At 42.8% G+C, this 20135-nt stretch overlaps 1 protein-coding gene across 2 annotated transcripts in view; it reads left to right on the top strand.

Moving 5' to 3' along the window:
- The window catches only part of HEATR1 (HEAT repeat containing 1), a 45386-nt gene extending 25645 nt beyond the window's left edge, over positions 1–19741 (top strand). The window contains exons 23-45 of one of the 2 annotated variants that reach the window (XM_019746958.3): positions 401–643; positions 920–1051; positions 1947–2050; positions 2200–2343; positions 2980–3098; positions 3198–3319; positions 5098–5226; positions 6646–6876; positions 7626–7752; positions 8791–8951; positions 11388–11434; positions 11543–11666; positions 12295–12435; positions 12980–13269; positions 13686–13833; positions 14715–14873; positions 14996–15130; positions 15276–15380; positions 15466–15634; positions 16127–16281; positions 16812–16970; positions 18352–18460; positions 19295–19741. In XM_019746958.3, the coding sequence (XP_019602517.3) occupies positions 401–643; positions 920–1051; positions 1947–2050; positions 2200–2343; positions 2980–3098; positions 3198–3319; positions 5098–5226; positions 6646–6876; positions 7626–7752; positions 8791–8951; positions 11388–11434; positions 11543–11666; positions 12295–12435; positions 12980–13269; positions 13686–13833; positions 14715–14873; positions 14996–15130; positions 15276–15380; positions 15466–15634; positions 16127–16281; positions 16812–16970; positions 18352–18460; positions 19295–19383 (3342 nt within the window). In that variant the 3' untranslated portion in view covers positions 19384–19741. Of the gene's footprint in view, positions 1–400; positions 644–919; positions 1052–1946; positions 2051–2199; positions 2344–2979; positions 3099–3197; positions 3320–5097; positions 5227–6645; positions 6877–7625; positions 7753–8790; positions 8952–11387; positions 11435–11542; positions 11667–12294; positions 12436–12979; positions 13270–13685; positions 13834–14714; positions 14874–14995; positions 15131–15275; positions 15381–15465; positions 15635–16126; positions 16282–16811; positions 16971–18351; positions 18461–19294 lie in introns of those variants that run through there. The other variant, XR_012490812.2, reaches the window with a different exon arrangement.
- Positions 19742–20135: the final 394 nt, after the last annotated feature.

Raw genomic sequence — 20135 nt, 5'->3', positions numbered from 1 at the left:
GTTTAGCTGTTAAAGACTTAACATACAGATTTGCATTCATTTTAATTATACCAAGTTGGAAACGTTATTTGGGGAAGTGTGCAGTGTTTTAGAGAAAGTAAAATTTACTTTTTTAGTCCAGAACTTCAGTTTAGTTTGTATTTCCTGTTTTCAGAAAGTCTTGGTGCATTCACATTTCCCGCACTTTAGAGCTTTTGGCTGTTACAGACTGAAGTATCAGGCGACCCGAGTGCTTAACTGGGTTACAGCCATCCCATGTCCAAGGGGTCATCATTAACTGGGTTTCTTCTCTAGGCTGAGCTCCCAGTCTTCCAACATGATAACTTTGGAGGTCTTTGTAAAGCAAGGAAAAACATTTCAGTATCAATAACTATCTTCTAATCAATTTTCCAAACTTCAGATGGTGCTTTCTCAGCTATTGCCTGTGATGGAACAACTGTTAGAAAAGATCCAGAAGGAGCCCACAGCTGTCCTGCAAGATGAGGCCATTGTTTTGCATCTCACTCTGGGGAAATATAATGAATATTCAGCTTCCCTTTTACATAAGGACCCAAAGAGTCTAGATATATTTATAAAAGCTGTGCACACAACAGAGGAACTTGGCGCAGGACTGCCAACCATTCAGATTACAGCCCTTGAAAAGGTCAGTGACTTCTTTCAGAAACTAAAGCACATTCAAGCTTTTAAAAATGTGTAATGCTTTAATTTGGAGAAAATGAAGTGGACTGGACATGTTTTTAAGGAATATGGTATATTTTACCCTTTCACAAAACTGAAGGATAAACATGGGTCATTAAAAAAAATTGCATTTTAACTGACAAAATTGAGAACAATTTTACATTGTAAGAGAATGATATAAATATCATTTTTGGAATTCAAGTTTGCCCATTGAACTCATTTGCCTTTTCTCTCCCTCTAGATTACAAAGCCATTTTTTGCAGCTATTTCAGATGAAAAAGTTCAGCAGAAGCTTTTGCACATGTTGTTTGACTTATTGGTGAACTGTAAAAATACACATTGTGCTCAGACTGTTAGCAGTGTTTTTAAAGGGGTAAGTTGCAAACATTCTGTACTTTGTTTATTAATGTTTGTTCTCTTCCAAGTAACACCATGTTTAAGCAGCCTCTATTTTCCATGCTTTTGGAAAATCAAATGTTACCATTAATAAGAACCGTGGAAAAGTAGGTCATAGAGACGTGCTAAATAAAAAACACAAGTCTTTACCACTATTTTTGGTGCAGGAAATATTTATATTTTTAACCAGGTGGGGTGTGTGTGTTAGTTTGGGTCTTATAATAGGGGGATCTACCTGTTTTCTACAAGGAATAGGTGTGAGTGGTGCTTGGTGGCCAACTGGATAACAGGTTCTTCTGCTTAACTTAAATAGTTGTCCAGTGACACATATGTGTGACGCGTTGAGAACCTGCTCATTGGCTTATATGTACACTGAAACCTAGCTGTACATCAGAATAACCGCCTAGTCATTCTGTGTTTCGTTGTGTTTTTTCGGAAGACACATTCACATAAGTAGATAAAAAGTGTGGTGAAGTCCTAGTATCCAGATTCGGCCATTCTCAGAATTATATAGCATACTTACTTTGATTTCTAAGATATATTAAGTGAAACAATAAGATACAGAGCAGTGTGTATCCTGTGCTCCTGTTTGTTTGCTGTTTTAAATCTTCATATAGCTGTCGCTACACGGAAAGTTTCTGAATAAATATATAAGAAATTGTCGGGGGAAAAAAAGAAATTGTCGGTGGTGTTTGCCTTTGGGGGTTGGCCCCGACCCTAGAGCTATAGGGAGATGCAGATGTGGACACACACGTTTCATTGTATCTTTTAACCAACATTCGCTGCTCGGATGAGTTATGATGAGAACTATGATGAGTTATGAGGAGAACTTGGTGAGTTATGTCATCACCCAGTCTTCCTTCACATTTCAGATTTCCGTGAATGCTGAACAAGTCAGAACAGAACTGGAGCCACCGGATAAAACTAAGTCCTTGGGCACAATCCAGCAAACAAGGAGGCAGAAAATGCAGCAGAAGTAAGCGCCACGGGGGCAGGGAGGGCACCCCAGGCCTGACTGCTGGGAAACCATTGTGACTTGTGGTGTGCTTTGGCATACTTGAGTATGTTTTTACTTGGTGCCGATAGTGTCTGCTTTCCCAACATTTTGCCTTGTCTGTTTCCCAGAAAATCACAAGACCTAGAATCGGTTCAGGAAGTGGGAGGTTCTTACTGGCCAAGAGTAACCCTCATCCTAGAATTACTGCAGCACAAAAAGAAACTCAAAAACCCTCAAATACTGATACCGACTCTTTTCAACCTGTTGGCAAGGTAACGACACTGTCTTGGATCCAGGAGAGAAGGGGATTGTGATTCTTCCTCACCTTATTTTATTAAACATTCTCTTTTCATCATGTTCTCTTGTTGCTTCACTGGCCTGTAAAATAAAGCAGTGAAGTACTGACGTGGAAGGACTAAAAGAATGGTTTTTGGTGCCCATTGCCAGTGCCCTGTGTTATGTACTCAATGATCTCTCACCTTAGAGCCTACTTTCCTTCTTAGCTTTCAGTACCATGTCCCTCAGACAGCATTATTTTTACCTAAAGATACAGTGTAACACCCACTCTATTTTCTAGAAGTAAATTATTAGCTAGATAGCTGTAGGGTACGACATTGAATTGTGGATGTGTGCTTTCATCCGAAAAGCAAAGTAATTCTAAGCATTCCAACAGGTTGGTGGAAAGTGCTAGAAGGAGAGGTAACTGACATAGGCACCTACCTGTATGAGAAAGAAATTGGAGTTAGAAATCTTCCATCTTGTTTGTAGACCCGCTGTTGATGTTTTAGTCATTCCTTATTTATTTTAGTCGTTCCTTATTTATTGTGTGATTTGGACAGTGGTCACTGGTGTATCACTGCAATTGTACAACTTTCATTTCCCATCATTTCTCTTTCGGGGCCCTGAAGGTGTTTAGAACCTTTGCCACCAGAGCAGGGAAATATGGAGTACACCAAACAGTTAATTCTGAGTTGTTTGCTCAACATCTGCCAAAAGCTCTCTCCAGATGGCGGCAAAATACCAAAAGGTATGCATGTGCTTTGTTGGAGGGAAAGGTGGGAGAGTTTTCTACTTGCAGTAGGACTGTGCCTGCCATTGAGACACTGTTTGCTTTTCACCACCACAGACGTGCTAGATGAGGAGAAGTTCAATGTGGAGCTGATCGTTCAGTGCATCCGCGTTTCCGAGATGCCGCAGACCCATCACCACGCCCTTTTGCTTCTGGGAACCGTGGCCGGAATATTTCCTGTAAGTGTTAATGACTTTAGACGTCGGGTATTGTCTGTCTTCCATGGACATGCTCGGTGCTCACTGGTGTGGATTCAGTGGGCTTGGGGATTCTCAGCCCTGCCTCTTAATAGCTGAGACGGAGCTGTGGGCCTCGCTGCGCTGTGGATCCTCTTTTTGTGAAGTGGCAGAATAGTTACGTTCTTCATAGGACGGTTGTGCGGACGCGACGATGGTTTATGGCTCACTCTCGCGCGGTGCCTGGCACATGGAACTACCCGAAAAATGGTAGAATTAGCATAACTTGGGAGAAATGACTGCCCTATCAATCCTTACACAGCTGCCAATCAGTGATTTGAGAGAATTAATTTGATTATAAACAACCTCAGTTAAAGAAATCGTGTCCCTTGTAGAAACATACTCTTTATTTCATTTTTTATTTTATTAGTTTCAGGTGCACAAGACAAAGCAAAACTTAGACGTTTCTCATTTATATCCCTCACACTGTGTGAACCCCCCTCCCCCCATCCACTATCCCTCTGTACGTTCCCCAAATTAATTTTCAAACCCCCATGACCATCTTGTGGTTACCGACTATTTTCTAAACCTCTCACCTTCCCCTTATCCCCACCCCCCCGCCCCTCTAGCAACCCTCAGTTTTTCCTACATGCAGAAACATACTCTTAAAGATTTTTGAGGAGATTGAAATTATTTTCATATTGGAGATTTATGTCAGAGCTTCTTAATCTGGGATTTTCCATGAGCGCTACGGGGTCTTTGAAGCTGTTAAAATCATGTGCAAGGTTTTATGTGTATGGGATTGTGCTTTTCTTGGAAGAGAGTCAGTAGCTCTCAAGGAGTTGATGATCCGGAAGCAGTTAAAAATCATTGATATTTTTTCCTTTGTTTTTATTGAAATATAGTTTATTGCCATAAAATTCACCCATTTAAATTGTACAGTTCAGTGGTTTGACATAGTCACAAAGTTGTATAACCATCATAATCACCTACTTCCAAAACATATTCATCCTCCATTAGCAGTCACTACCCATTCCCTCGCCTACCTCCCCTCCCCCCTCCCCTGGCAACCACTAATCTACTTTCTGTCTGTGGATTTACCTATTCTGAACATTTGCTATAAATGCAGTCATATAATATACGGCCATTTTTGTGTCTGACTTCTTTCACTTGACATAATGTTTTCAAGGTACATGTGTGTTGAAGCTTGAATCAATATTTTTATGGCTGAATAATATTCCATTGTATGTATGTACTATACTTTGATTATCTGTTCATCAGTTAATGGGCGTTTAAGTTGTTTGTACTTTTTGGCTATTGTGATAAAACTGTGCTGCCACGGACATTTGTATACTAGGTTTTGTGTGAACATATTTTCAGTTCTTTTCGGAGTTTACCTAGGAGTGGAAATGCCAGGTCATGTGCTAACTCTAACCTTCAGAAAAACTACCAGACTGTTTTCCAAAGCAGCTGCACCATTCTGTACCCACCAGCAGTGCCTGAGGGCTCTGATTTCCCCCCACCCTCACCGTCTGTCTGGTTTATCACAGCCGTCCTATGGTGTGAGTGCTGCCTTGTGGGTTTTGCGTTTCCCTGATGACTACTGATACGAGTATCTTTCCATGTTCTTACTGAGCATGTGTGTATCTTTGGGGAAATGTCTTTGCAAATCCTTTGCCCATTTTTATATTGAGTTATTTCTCTTATTGCTGACTTTTAATAAATCATTGCTATTTGATGTGTTTAAAATAGAAAATGTTGAAAGATGTCTTTTCTTTCAGGATAAAGTTCTACACAACATCATGTCCATTTTTACATTTATGGGAGCCAATGTCATGCGTCTAGATGATACTTACAGTTTTCAAGTTATTAGCAAGACAGTGAAAATGGTTATTCCAGCACTTATTCAGGTAAGCTGTCTTTATAGCAACATTAGTATTATTTTTTCAATTTTTAAAATTTTACATAGTGTGAAATTCAAGTCGTAGTAAATGAATGACATTAAAGGCCTTTCTGAAATGCTCAAGTATTTGTGCCTCTTAAATTTTAGATGGTGAAGCTAGGAAGTAATCTTGGAAATATTGTCTTTTCCAAGAATTTGAATAAACATGGCATTCTGCAAGAGTCTAACTATGAAAGTGCCTTGACATTATTCTGACAAAGTGAATTGATGTTTACTGTGTATTTCAGGGCATTGCATCGGTTTGGCAATATGTTTGTGTAAGTCGATGGAATAGGAAGTTTTAGCTCTACAATGGCAGAGCTGTTAATGCACAGTTCAGCACTTACCAAGCGCATGGTCTAAGAGCCAGGTGCTTAGAGATGAGTGAGACATAGTCTCTGCCGTAAGGAATGGACAGTTTGAAACTAAAAAGTGACCTTGAAGATGAAGGAGTTTTCTGTTTACCTCCATGTTATTGGTGTTTAGTTACTAACTATCAGGGATGACTGTATTCAGCCCGGTTTCCTTTGACTCTTGGTATTCGATTCGTGTTCTCTGTCGTGCAAGTTGTCGAGTCAGGACACATATATATAAAACGGAAAGTAACTCTGCATTAATATCCTAGATGCCACTAGAATAGGTAAATGCAGAAGAGTCCAGAATAGGGGAAAGTCCAGTGAACCAGGATGACCACAGAGTCTCGTGAGAAACGGAATTTGAAGTAGCATGAAAGGACAGGATTTGCTCAGTGATGTGGCATCATCAGTAGCATGAGAAAAGGCACCGTCCAGGTGTGTGCAGTGTGTGTGAGAAGAATGGTGTGGAGACATTTGGTGGAGAGCTGAGACAGAAGTGGAGGGCGTTAGTTTATTCATTCATTCTCTCAATTTTGGTTTATTCATTCCCCAACTCGATTTTGAGCACCAGTATCGGAGTAGGATGCTTTGAACTTCATTCTGAAAGCAGCAGGGAGTGCTGGCCTTTCCACACTCTGCTTCTCTGGAGCGTGCCATTCTGCTCGAGCTCAACACAAACGTGCTTGAGTTTCGCAGCTCCCCAGACGGCCTCCGAACAGACTTGCTCCCGGTGCCTCGCATTGGCATCTGCCACTTACTGCCTCCTGTTACCTTTGCACACAGGCATCTTGATTCACATGGATGCCGGGTCTCCGCTGGGGCAGGGCTCGCATCCCCCACTTGGTATCCCCACGGGCCAAAGAGTGCCCGGGACCCAGTCTGTACTCACTGAATGTGTGCTGGTTGCTCTTGGGTTTATTACAATTCCCCTGATAACATTGGGCACACGTGAAGGCCTTTTCATGTCTTCTTCGAGCCTGTTGGTGGAGGGTTACTTGTGCCCCTCACTGACCCTGCTTGCCGTTCTGCAGTCTGATGAGGGAGGCTCTGTAGAAGCCACAAGAAACGTGGAAGACGTGGTGGTGAAGATCATGAGCGTGTTTGTGGACGCGCTGCCACACGTCCCGGCCCACAGGCGCCTGCCCGTCCTGGTGCAGCTCGTCGACACCCTCGGCCCACAGAGGTTCCTCTGGCTTCTCCTCGTCTTGCTGTTTGAACAGTACGTCACTAAGACAGTGCTGGCGGCTGCCTGCGGAGAAAAGGTCAGAACATAGGCGGCGGTAAGGAAGAGGCAGTGGTATTCCATACCGACCTGGTGATATTTGCCAGTTTATATGTGGGGCTGGTGGTGCGTGGTGTGCATTGTTTACTGCTTGCGCAGAATTGCTGTCAGATGTTTCTGGTGTTCTTTCAAGTTGCTTTCAGAACCCATGGCTCTGAACATCCTCAGTGACAACAACACATCTGAGGGTGATTTGACTTTTGTAAGGAGAAGGTCTGGCGCCCTTCTGGGTGGTTCTGTTTTAAGCCGTACGGAGTATGGCTGTAAAGTAGTTAAACTGTCTCTGGGAAGAGCTTTTGAAGGCATTTCATGGGGAAGGGGTGGAGTGTCAGTATCACTGACGTCACTAGGACGCAGGTGATTGTTTTGAGGAGCCCTTTTGGGACAGATAAGCATAGAACTTGGAGGTCCAGGACTGTTTTTAATGACTTCTTAGACATGGGGTCTGGGACCAGATCTAAACCTACTCTAAGAAAAGCAGTATATTCCGTTCTGCCAGAACTGATAAAGCACATCGTCCTGGAATTGTGCTCGTAATTCTAATAAATTGGCTCATTTACATAAGGAGCTCAGTAGCTCTTTGTGATATATGCGAGTATGACCATAAGGAGCAGGATGTAGTGACTTTGTGTGCTACGAAATATTTTCAAGACGTTTCCCTTATTTGTACTTAGCAATTAACATACATTTTGTAGGTACAGTTTTATTACCTGTCTTTTCTTTATGTAGGATGCTATTTTAGAGGCAGACACTGAATTTTGGATTTCAGTCTGCTGTGAATTTAGTGTCCAGCATCAGATACAAAGCTTGATGAATATTCTCCAGTACTTAACAAACCTGCCAGAGGAAAAAGAAGGTAAGCGTAATTCAGGAGGTAATTATTGTTTAATCTGAAAGCTCAAGAGAGTCGGAAGATGATGGAGATTATCCTTAGAATCTAGAGAACACTTTAGAGGAATTTTTTGAAGTAAGTTAATAATTTTTAATTTGGGTATGTGCTTGTGTACCTTCTCAAATTTATATGGAAAAAACTAGGATTTCTACAACAGTTACCATAGCAGTGGTAACTGAATATTAAAAATTTACCATGTGTAGGAGGAGTCTTGGAAGAAAATTCCACTAATCTCAGCACCAATCACGTTGGCTTAGGAAGAGCTCTATGCCCTTCGGCGCAAAACAGCGAGGTGCCTTTGAAAGAAGGGTCTAAGGACTCCACAGGGTCTGTTTTCTGTGTGGCCAGCCCTTGGCCTTGCCTTCTTGGCTTGGCCAGGCAGTGACCTTGGCTCATCCTAGAGTCGGCTCAAGGACCGACTGGAAGCTGCCTGGAGAGCTATGTCTGGTGATATGCTATGGATGAAGTCTTCATTTTGAGTCACTGTAGGACAGTGGTTTTTAAGTGGCCCACCATGAACCCCCAACCACTGTGCCCCTTTTATATTAGATGCATTAGAACATGGGATCCTACAAAGTTTAGGACACCTTCAAACTTCTACAATTAAAAGTCGAAGGGTAGAGATGATCCTCCTTCAGTCTGTACTGGGCCATGAAGTAAACGCCCCTGAGGCTTCAGAAATTGCATATGGAGCCGACGTGTAAAGACTCCTTTTGTAATACTTTTGTCTTCCATTTGCTTGTCTCAGTTGCCCTGTTTTTTTTGTTTGTGGGATTTTTTGTTGTTTTTGTCTTATCCACTCTTGTCAGGGCTGCTGGGTACTTTATCTTGGTAAATATATTTATGTCTTTCACTAATTTAGAAGAGGGAAAACTGCGTGTAATAGATTAACAGGTACCTCTGAAAATTGTATGCCGTGTACTATGCTCATTATGTACGTATCTGTACTGACCACTCGGCTCAAAGATGAGTTTGGTCCCTTGTTTTGTTGCTCTTTTTCAGAAACCATTCCCAAAGCTGTATCTAATAAGGGCGAATCACAAGAAGAAATGCTACAGATTTTTAATGTAGACACTCACACTAGCAAGCAACTGCGACATTTTAAGTTTCTCTCAGTGTCCTTCATGTCTCAGCTTCTGGCTTCCAATCATTTTATCAGAAAGGTGATGTGTCCTTTAAATGTGTTTATGATGCAGTGATTTTGCTTTTTCCAGAGGAAATGTTTTAAACTAGTAAAAAGAGCTTGGCAAATAACTTCTGAAACCTTGAGATACGCCTTTACAGGTAACAGGAAAAAGTAGTGGTTCACCATGAGAAACTGTTTGGTATGACCTGACCTACTAAGGTGCTGCACACATGAGCCCTGTGACTCAGGAGCCCCACCCTCAAGTGGCAGAACCCCAACAGGAGTGTATGACCATGCACCAGAGACGTCTAGGAATGTTCCCAAGAGCACCCTTCATGGGAGCCTAGAACTGGCAGTGGAGTGAGGAAGTACCGTCCTGAAGGGACATGAGTGAGTCTCGGTGGCACACGGCCACCTGGTGACTCTCATAGGCACAATGTTGAAGAAAAGAAGGCAGACACAAAACAATGCATCCTATGACTCCAGTCGTATAAAGTCCAAAAGCAGCGAAACAAATCTGGTTGCAGAAGTAAGGGTAGTGTTTGTGTTTGGGAAGGAGGGAGAGGGTCATAAGGGGGTCACGTGGGGGGTGTTCAGAGCGCTGAAATAGTGAGCCCTACACGTAGCCCTTATGCACCTTTCTGTTTGTGTGTTCAAGTTCAAACAATGGATAGGAGAGAAACAAGACACAGAAACAACATGAGAAATAAACAGAGAAAAAAGGATCATACCAGGAATGCTGGAGTGGTTAGAATATCTGTAGCATGTCTGCTGTATTGCGTGACTACATCAAAAGGGGAAGCCATATTTGAAATATTTACAGAGAAGTAATTCGGTGAATTCAGTACTTATTCCTGGTTGAAGAAAATAATCCTCTTGGCATTGCGAGATGGCTGGGAACTCTTTGGCCTGAGCAGGGTATTTGTCAGAAACCGATAATTTTTATCACATTTCGTGATGAGACTTCAGTGGTGTGCCTGTTAAAGTCTGGAACAAGGATGCCCTCTGTTACTGTTTCTATTTGGCAAAAGAAATGAAGTGTAAGAATCAACAAGACTTGTAGAACTAATAAGAGTTCAGCACGCTTACTTCATAGGGATCAGTGTAGACACTGTATGCAGATGGGTCAGTGTAGACACTGCTGTCTGTAGAGCGAGCTTTCCAAGGACGGTGGTGCAAGAGCAGGCAGGTGGGTCGGTGTGAGGGAACCAGCTGGGCAACCCATGCGCTTGTGAGAAATGGGTTGTGTCAGGTGGCATCACAGAGCAGTGGGGAAGGAGACCTGTCCGAGAACTAGAGCTGGCACAACTTTGTCTTCCCGTGTGGGAGAAAAAAGATGGATCTTACACTGTAAACACAGCACCATTTTAGTAGATTAAAAGCTTCAGTGTGAAAAGAAATATTTAGAACTTTGAGAAGAAAATCAAGGGGAACATTATTGTGACCAGAGAGTGGAAAAGAATTCGTAAAAAGCTTTGGTTCAGCAAAAAGCCACCATAAACAAAGTGAAAAGAAAGCCACAGACTACGAGAAAATTACTGAGATTACTGCTGCGTATAAATCCAGAAGCATCAGTTTCCATTAGAACAACTGGCAAAGAAGATGAATTCACTGAAGAGGAATCACAAATGGCCAATTAACATGAAAAAAACTCTCTGGTGGAGGAAAATGCAGGTTAAACAAGATGCCATTATGTCCATCAGATTGGCAAAAATAAAAGCTGTTAAGAGCAAGGAGTGGCGAGGCTGTGGGAATGGGTCTTCTGTACACAGTGAGGGTAGTGCGTCCAGCCAAGTGGGAGATGCTCAGTTCCCTTTCTCGGGGTGCTATGAATACCTGCCTAGATGCTCAAGGAGACATAAAATTGCTCTTGTTTAGCATTGTTTTAAAAAAAAAAAGACAAACTAAATGTCTACCGACAGAGGTGAGTAAGGCGTGATATGTGCAGCGGATACTGTGTGCAGTTAAAGTGAATGATCTAGAGCAATGTAAGGCACGTAGAGATACCTCAGAAATCTAGAATTACCGGAAAAGTGTGTTGCTCACTGAGATATACTCCTTGGTAACAGCAGATCAAGTTTGTGGGGTTTGGGGTCATGGGAAAAGATGCTTAGGGAATAGTACGTAGGGGATCAAAGCTGTGTCCATAAAAGCTCATCTTAAGATTAGGTAGGAGCTGAAGAAAGGTCAGCATTTCATAAAATTAGGAGATAAATGAGTATTGATCATTTGCTATATTTTTCTGAATCTTGTAGTACTAATATCTATGGAATGTAATTAAAATAAATGAATAGTTAAAATAAGGGAAATAGAGTGATTACAGTTTGATGGGGATTATCTGGACCTGATTAAATTGTAATGTCAGGAAACGGTGAGGTTTGAATTCAGTAGTCATGGATGTTTCATTGAACTTCAAATGATTATTTATTATCAGCTTCCATACTGTTCTAATGATGCCTTCTTTAAAAATTAGGTAGTTGAAAGTGGTGGTCCTCAGGTTTTAAAAGGCCTTGAACAGAGGTATGTTGCTTCCCTTTTTTCACTTTCTATTTGAAACTGATTTCCAACTTTTTATCCCAAAACTGGAAGGGTAGTGCACATAACTGTCATGAGTCTCCTGCGTTCCAGGTTGCTAGAAGCAGTTCTTGGCTACATTAATGCCGTCGCACAGTCCGTGGAGAAAAACGCAGACAAACTCACCGTGAAGTTTTGGCGAGCGCTCCTCAGTAAAGCTTATGACATGTTAGATAAGGTAGGTCTTCGTTTCTCCCCATCTGCTGTGCTTTGTTGCTGTTTTTATGTCACTGGGAAACGATTTAACAAAGTATTACTTTAAGAATAAACTTAACAATAGCTTCTCTTAATAATATAATGCAGCTCAGATTTTTCTTGGAAAAGAATCTTGATGACTAGAAATAAATTTGTTGGAAGAACAGTTGTTTCCCTGTTGATTGTGTGAACGTGTGCCTCAGTAAATGTCATGCTTTAAATATGCAGTCACGTGACACTGTAGTGTTCCACCTTATTCAAGCAGAACAGAAGTGTGTCTCAGGTCAAGTCCGTGGTCTGCTGGAAGTGTATCACTGGCCTTGACCTGAGGACCACGGCTTAGGATCTGGCTGAATTACTCAGCTGCGTGGCATTGAGCGATTCATTCACTTACCCTTAGCATCAGTTCTTTTGTTGTTGTTTGTTTGTTTGTTTGTTTAATAAATGTGATTAGCAGTGCCTACCTGAAAGATCAGTGTAAAAATTAAATAAGAAAATGTGTGTGAAAATGCCTGGCACCTAGAGGTGTTCAGTGAGTAGAAGTCTGTCCTAATCTGAGTTGACCTTCCCCTTTTTCAAATCTTTTTTTGTTCAATGTAACTGCCCTCCAGGTCAACGCGTTGCTGCCCACAGAAACCTTCATCCCTGTGATTAGAGGGCTGCTGGGTAACCCACTGCCCTCTGTTCGCCGCAAAGCAATGGATCTTTTGAACAACAAGCTACAACAGAATGTATCCTGGAAGAAAAAAACCGTAAGTTAAGACTGTAAATCAGACGCATTTACCATTCTATGCTTTGTCAAAGCTGCATTGAACTCCCCTAAGTTTCTCTGTGGTACAATCTAAATAAGCATGTTACCTGAATATAATGCTGTGATGTGTGTTTGAAAATGTGGTATTGTAATAGGAGAGTGTGTGTGCGTGCGTGCATGCGCGCACGTGTGTGTGTGTGTGTGCGTGTGCGCGTGTGTGTGAGACAAGAGCTCCTAGAATGGGCTCTCCGCCTGATGGAATACTTGCTCTCTGTGGACCATGCGTTGTCTGCATTGTCTTTAGCGTAATGCTCATCCACTCTTACTCCAAACCAGGAAGGTGTTTTTACATAAATCAAAATTTGCCCACAAGCACATGCATTGGCTTAGTGGTCAGTCTGTCAGCTGGAGAAACACCTACTTGTGATGATCGTGGGACTTAGTTCCTCTTGGTCCGCTTGGGCCTTGTCAAGCAGTAAAATGGAAGATGGACTAGCATTTTGTGGCAGCTTTAATTATGTGGGAATTTTGGCTGTCCTCTTCAGGTTTACCATTTCCTAAAACTGGTTCCAGTCCTTTTGGCCATTGTGCAGCGTAAAAAGAAGGGAGTAGAAGAACAGGCAGTAAACAGACAGACAGCGTTGTATACCCTCAAGCTTTTGTGCAAGAATTTTGGTGCAGAAAACCCAGAGACTTTCGTCCCAGTGCTGAACTCCACTGTGCAGCTGATTGCGCCAGAGAAGAAGGAAGAGAAGAACGTGCTGGGCAGTGCCCTGCTGTGTGTGGCGGAGGTGGCCTCCACGCTGGACGCACTGGCCATCCCCCAGCTGCCCAGGTACGCCGAGCGGGACCTGGGGCAGAGCCATCACGCACTCGGCTTTGTGGTACAAACTGAAAAGTAATGCCTTAGCGACTTGTGTTGGACGGGTCATTTCGCTTTGCCATCTGTGACACCGAGACAGTACCCGCCGCACGGGATGCCGGTGGCGGTGGGATGGGAGGCTTTTTGCACAGTGCCTGACATGGCCAGTGTGAGGTTCAAAGACATTTGTAAAATGAGTGCTGTGTCGGTACAAATGGCACTAGGCAGTGTCTTGCTTAGTGACATCAAAAGTGGACACGACCTTTCATAGGCTCTAACGTGCACCGTGCAGTCGTGGGCACCAGTGCTGGGCCTTTCCAGGGACTTCTCCAGTCTCCACCTGGCTCTGCTGCTTATGGCTCCTCTAAAACTGTCGTCTTCGTTTCTAGCCTGATGCCGTCCTTGCTGACAACAATGCAAAGCAATGAGCTGCTGCCCGGCGACGTCTATCTGCTCAGCGCTTTGGCGGCCCTGCAGAAGGTGGTTGAGACTCTCCCCCACTTCATCAGCCCCTACCTAGAAGGTGTCCTGTCACAGGTGAGCCTCCGCGACCACGACATGCTGTTGGCGGGGCAGGGACGGGGAATTAAAAGTTTAATGATTTTATTCTTTAAGTTTTTAGTTTCTGTTTAGCAGGAAGGTTCTTATATCTGAAAAGATGTGCTTGTTATTACTAACATGTGACTTTTTCTCTTCTACTTCCGTCATCCCTCCTGCATGATCTTGACATTGATATGGTGTCACTTTGTCATGAGGCTCTTCTACTTTTTGATTTTGCAGAATGTATTTTATTGCTTTTTTCCCGTGAGATCTTTGGAGGTGAGCGTTCAGAGCTGCCTTTTCTTCTGTTTAAACTGGTGTGCCCTGTTTGTTTCAAATGTTGGAAGGTTTCCTGTACTGCACTACAGTGGTTACTTGCAAACGGACAATGGGCAGGTGGCATTTCCAACTGAAAACGCCTGAGAGTGACCCCTCGTTCTGTTGTGTTGTGTTGATCATATGCCGTTGATGACGTCAGGAACCTTACGTGCTTCGATGCAAATGACTTCACATGCGCTGCAGCCAGCGCTCGACATCTACAGAAAGGGCCTCCGCATCCGAGGAGCCTGCTAGATTTGTTAGCAGAGAAGCACTGACTCGTGGGGTTGCTGGATTCCTGGCCTCTGAGTGCTCCGTGTCCTTCCACCGCTGGCCACATCCCTGACTTCCAGCTTGGAGAGACACGTGTCTGTTTTTATGTACAGACATTCAGGGTCCAGTTTAAAAGGAATTCTCTGTGCAGCTGACATGCACCGAGCTTTCCCCAGTCACTAGCATTTGGATTGACTTCTCGCATCTTCACTGACTTGCTATGAGAGTGTAGACAGACCCACTGAGTTCCTGTAATGGCCTGTATCACTGTTTTTATGTTCCTATAGGTGATCCACTTGGAGAAAATCACTAGTGAAATGGGTTCAGCCTCACAAGCTAATGTCCGTCTCACGGCTCTTAAAAAGACGCTGGCTACCACTCTCTCACCCCGAGTCCTACTGCCAGCCGTCAGCAAAACGTACAAGCAGATTGAGAAGAACTGGAAGGTTAGAGTATATTGGGTATTACGCTTTACAAGGGAGCTATGGTACTGAAAGTTTTAAAGTTTCGCTGCATGAACTGTAGGGATATTAAAGACTGGCACCTTTCTCTACTGTGTTGTTGGTAGAATCACATGGGCCCGTTTATGAGCATCTTACAAGAGCACATCGGGGTCATGAAGAAGGACGAGCTCACCTCCCATCAGGCCCAGCTCACCGTGTTTTTCTTGGAGGCCCTGGACTTCCGAGCACAGCACCCTGAGGTTAGCTGATTTCCACTCCCCCAAATCCTAAACATACCTCCCAAGAGCAAGAGAAAAACTAGCCATGTAACCTGTTGTACTTGCCAAAATTATTTAGAGTCAGATATCAGAACTCTGGCTAATACATCAGCGCTTTGGTTTTCAGAATGATCTGGAAGAAGTTGGGAAAACAGAAAATTGTATCATTGACTGCCTGGTAGCTATGGTTGTAAAACTTTCTGAAGTCACATTCAGACCTCTGTTTTTCAAGGTAAGCTTTCTTCCTCCACTTCTCCTTTGTCCTCATATAAGTTATGAGACTTGTACAATAAGCTCCTGTTACTTTATCTTTCCAGCTATTTGATTGGGCTAAGACAGAGGATGCCCCAAAGGACAGACTACTGACATTTTACAACTTGGCCAATTGCATCGCTGAAAAACTGAAAGGGCTTTTCACTCTGTTCGCTGGCCACTTAGTGAAGCCTTTTGCTGACACCTTGAACCAGGTGAACATTTCCAAAACAGGTTGGTAGCTGACCCCAGTTCCGTTGACACCTTGCTCTGTGATTTACACAAGGTAGTCAGTGTAGTAAATGTAAGGAGGGTGGGTTTTTCATTCAGTAGTCATTTGTCAGGCCTTAAGTGTCTGTTTCAGCATATTGAAAACTGGTCATTGATTGACTTACTTGGGAGAAAGAAAGTAAATGGGCATTACTCAGTTATTTGACGTTGTTAAGATTGGTTTATTTAATGTTAATAAGCAACCCACTTGAAATTGGTTGTTTAACTTGCCAAACTAAGTAATTTTAGTAATCTGAACTCTGAACTCTAAAGAAAGGAATCACCTACCTGAGAGACCATCCACTTTGTGTTGTGTCTTCATCCTGAGCTTGACTTCTAGATCATTGTAGAAATACCCTCTGATTGTAGTTCCTTTAGTACTGATTTGAATTTAAACTTTGGAGATTAAGTGGTGAAATTCATTTTTTTTATTTTTACTCTTCCCCCATCTTACAGATGAAGCATTTTTTGACTCTGAAAATGACCCTGAAAAGTGCTGCTTGCTATTACAGTTTATTTTGAACTGTTTATATAAAATCTTCCTTTTTGACACTCAGCATTTTTTAAGTAAAGAGAGAGCAGAAGCCTTGATGATGCCCCTGGTGGATCAGGTAACCAAATAAAATCATCTTTTGTTGAAAGATAAGGAAGCCATTACTGTTACAGTTTCGCAGGATTTATACCCACTAACATGACAGCTTGCTGGAATTAATTTTTCCTGCAGCTTTTTAACAAGATTTTTATATCAAAATTGATTTCTCATTTTTCATGAATATAACTTATCTTCATAGTGGCATTTATAGTTTTACTTTTGGGTTTTTCAATAAAAGACATGACATAAGCTCTAATGGTTCAATTGTTAATTTTTTAAAACTGGGTTCGTTGAGAATGTTTGAGCGCATGGCCACCCTCTGGAAAAACGGCTCTGGGGTGTTCTGCGGAGAGGACGAGGGGTGATGCTGAGGGCTGTTCTCTGCTAAGGGAGGTTCTCTGTCCAGAGGTGAAATTTGCTCTAGAGAGAATATTAGAATGGTACCTGGTTTTTGAGCCTGCTAATGTCATGAATATTATTTATATATTGGGTGTTTTTTCAAACAGAAATGAGACCTATAGCTCAAAGTCCTTTTCTCTCTCTAAATAGCTGGAAAACAGGCTTGGAGGAGAAGAGACTTTCCAGGAACGGGTGACACAGCACCTGGTTCCGTGCATTGCACAGTTCTCGGTGGCCATGGCAGATGATTCTCTCTGGAAACCACTGAACTACCAGGTTCTGCTGAAGACAAGAGACTCCTCACCCAAGGTCAGGAGCAGCGGGTGACCAGCTCTGCTGCCATGCGTTTTCACCGTGTCGCCTGAACTGTAACGCGATGTAGGAGCGTGGGAGACGAGCAGGGACAGATCCCAGGGCTTATCTTCTAGGACTAGAGATGGGGCTGTGGTAGCAGGAGTTTGAGCCTGAGATGCATTCAGTTTCTTTTACAGGCTATTTATAAAGAAGTCTTCTCCCACCCCATGGTGTCTTAAACACAAGCACTAAAATACTTTCTAAGTATGTACCTTTGAATCTTGAAAAGATGTGAACTAATTCCTTGTGTTTTTTAAGCACCATTGAAATGTCATTGTGCTCCCAGAAACGTTTTCACCCTGTCCATAGAACATTCCTTTGAGTTAGAGCAGTATGTTATATGACCACCTCTGTCAGGCTTCAATTTTGTTGAATAATGAAAGGTAGGTGGTGGCGGTTGACACCCACTAAGGGGAGGACGCATGGAGGTTCAAGTTCCACACCTGAGTGTCAGTTTCACTGTCCCAACAGCGAGTCGCCACTTCTCAGACTAATTACCTTACTAGTGCCACCGTGGATAAATCAAACCAAAGCAGAATTTTATTAATAGATGTATTTGTTGAAATTCATAATATTTATTAGGGAATAATGATCACACAGGCTATTTTGATGAACCTCCAAATTTTAAATTTTAACTACTTACGAAGTTGCAGCATTATGTTTTGTTTTGATTGTAGAGTATCAAAATCTTGCTCGAACATAGGTAGTCACATATGTTTTTTAAACAACTCACTTTGCTGTATCCAAATATTCTTTAAATTACCCCAAACCAGAGCGAGGACTAGTGCAGCTTCTGTTCTTCAGGGGGTCACTAACAGTACTGAGCATCCCGGTCACAGACAGGGACGTTGTGACACGGTGCGTGTCCTGCACTTGGTGCTGAGAGCCAATGGCCCGGCCCCCGGCGACCACAGTGCTGACCACAGCGTTCTGTGGGTGGGACCCTCCTGGCAGTGGCTAGAGACACTTGCCTGCCAGGTTGGCATCATCTGCGTCATGCAAGTCGAACCTCCCAGGCACTTACATTTGATGACACGCTTGAATTTGTATGTGGCGTTTTGTTTTTTTAAAGGAAATATGTTATAAAAAGACATTGACATGAAAGTCTGCAGTCCTAGAACACACTTTGAAAAACACTGATTTATAAGGCTGCCCGTTTTATAAACAGATCCCAGACCGTTAAACTGGTATCCTAAGATGAAAGTTAAATGGACATAATGTGAAATAACATTTAGTTTAAAAAGTAAAGGGCTTGTCTCAAGCTAGACAGATTTTAAGATAGTAAATATAACAACATCCGTTTTTTTATAATTCTTTACCTTTTTGTCCTTTTCAGGTTCGATTTGCTGCCCTGATAACCGTGTTAGCACTGGCTGAGAAACTAAAGGAGAATTACATCGTCTTGCTACCAGAATCCATTCCTTTCTTAGCTGAGTTGATGGAAGGTAATTCCCAAACGATTGTATTATTACAGTGGAATTCTGTGGGGCTGTGCCCAGTGATAAAACAAATTTGGGTCAGTGGGATTAGCTCTTGGCTCTGGTCCTCTGCCTGCGACCAGGGAGGCAGCGTTCCTGGCTGAGGAAGTGATTGCCTGATGATCATGAGACTTGTTTCCTTTACCTCATGCAGGTGAATGTTTTGGTTCCTGGATGTAGGCTTATTGTGTGAAAATGTGTAGGGCCGTTAAGCCTGCAGTAGCATAACTACCGGTTAACAGTGACCAGCATTTACTCACTGTATGTGTGGATGATCTCACCCTCACGACGGGTATATGTCAACACCCCGTCTTACGAAGGAGAGAACTAGAGACTTTCAGAGAGTTCAGTAATTTGATTAACAAAGGGTGACGGTCGGAACTGGGATTGAAGTCTGGGTGTGTGCACTTGTGGACCAAGACATGACAGGACATTGTAGTATTGAGCAGGGTGATGAAGGCAAGAAGACCAGCACTTTCGTGGTCATGATTCACTGCTTATCTAAAATAAACAACGTTCACCTTTGTTTCTTACAAAGGTGGAGTGCGGTCTCACTAGGAATTTGGGACTTAACTTTGGTGTACGTCTATTTTGGGGTTCTATCTTGTTCAGCTTCCAAGTCAAAGACTGTTAGAAGGGAACCAAGGCAGACAGGGGGAATGCAGAGAAGGCTCCATGGTGCCTCCTGCTGCTTTCCTTTCGGGTGGGGATGGCTGATTGCTGGAGATCAGAAGTCGTGAGGAACTCGGCTCATGGTAACTGAGGAGGGAGACTGACTCATTTTCATTTGCTTTTTCTTAGATGAATGTGAAGAAGTAGAACATCAGTGTCAAAAGACTATTCAGCGGCTGGAAGCTGTACTGGGAGAGCCGCTCCAGAGCTACTTCTAAAATTTTCGTTTTTTGGTGTTTCATACTCTGTTCAGAGTTTGGATTTATATATTTTTATTGGGGTGTTTGGTACCATGTTACTTTTGGTGCCTTAACACCTACTTGGACTTCACAAAATTCCTACCCGGTGTATGTTCCATAGAGGCCTCTCCTGCCCGTTGTATGGAATTGCAAAAAGAGTCAATGATACGTGGTGGTTTTATACAGATGGCTGTGCTTCTTTAAACATTTATTACAGTCATTCCTGACTGGTGTTATTAATATCACAGACACGTTTAGTCTTAACACCCAAAGCTCACGATTTCTCAGACTGTGAAGCCTTAACTGTTCTATAAAGGAATGTCTTGTGTACATGGTATCCAGGTCAGAGATTTTGTTCAAAGTATTCAACTTTTCTTTAAGAAAATGGGTTACTCAGCAGTTAAAGAATGCTTTTGACTGTAAATCCATTTGGATTTTTACTTTTCATTTTGGGTGGATGATACTTCAGCCTTAACTTTTTTCTGTGTGCCCTTGGAGGGAGGTAGTTCTGGAATGTGTTTTTCACTCAGGACTATGATTGTCTCCTTTATCCTTCAGTCTTTTGTGGGGTGGAGGGGGAGAGGCAACAGGCTGTTTATGAAACAACCCACAGCCGACCAATCCCACAAGCAGGAATGGCCCAGAAACGCCAAGGGGCATGAAGGCGCCCCCAGGAGCAGAATGAGCATTTTCCCATTGACGGTTAGCCAGGAATTACTCGTATGAGAACG

The sequence above is a fragment of the Rhinolophus sinicus genome, chromosome 6, assembly GCF_057876585.1.
Source record: "Rhinolophus sinicus isolate RSI-liver-muscle chromosome 6, RSI-T2T, whole genome shotgun sequence".
NCBI lineage: Eukaryota > Metazoa > Chordata > Mammalia > Chiroptera > Rhinolophidae > Rhinolophus > Rhinolophus sinicus.
Note: the sequence above shows the minus strand (reverse complement) of the source record. Positions and strands in the feature narration are given on the sequence as shown.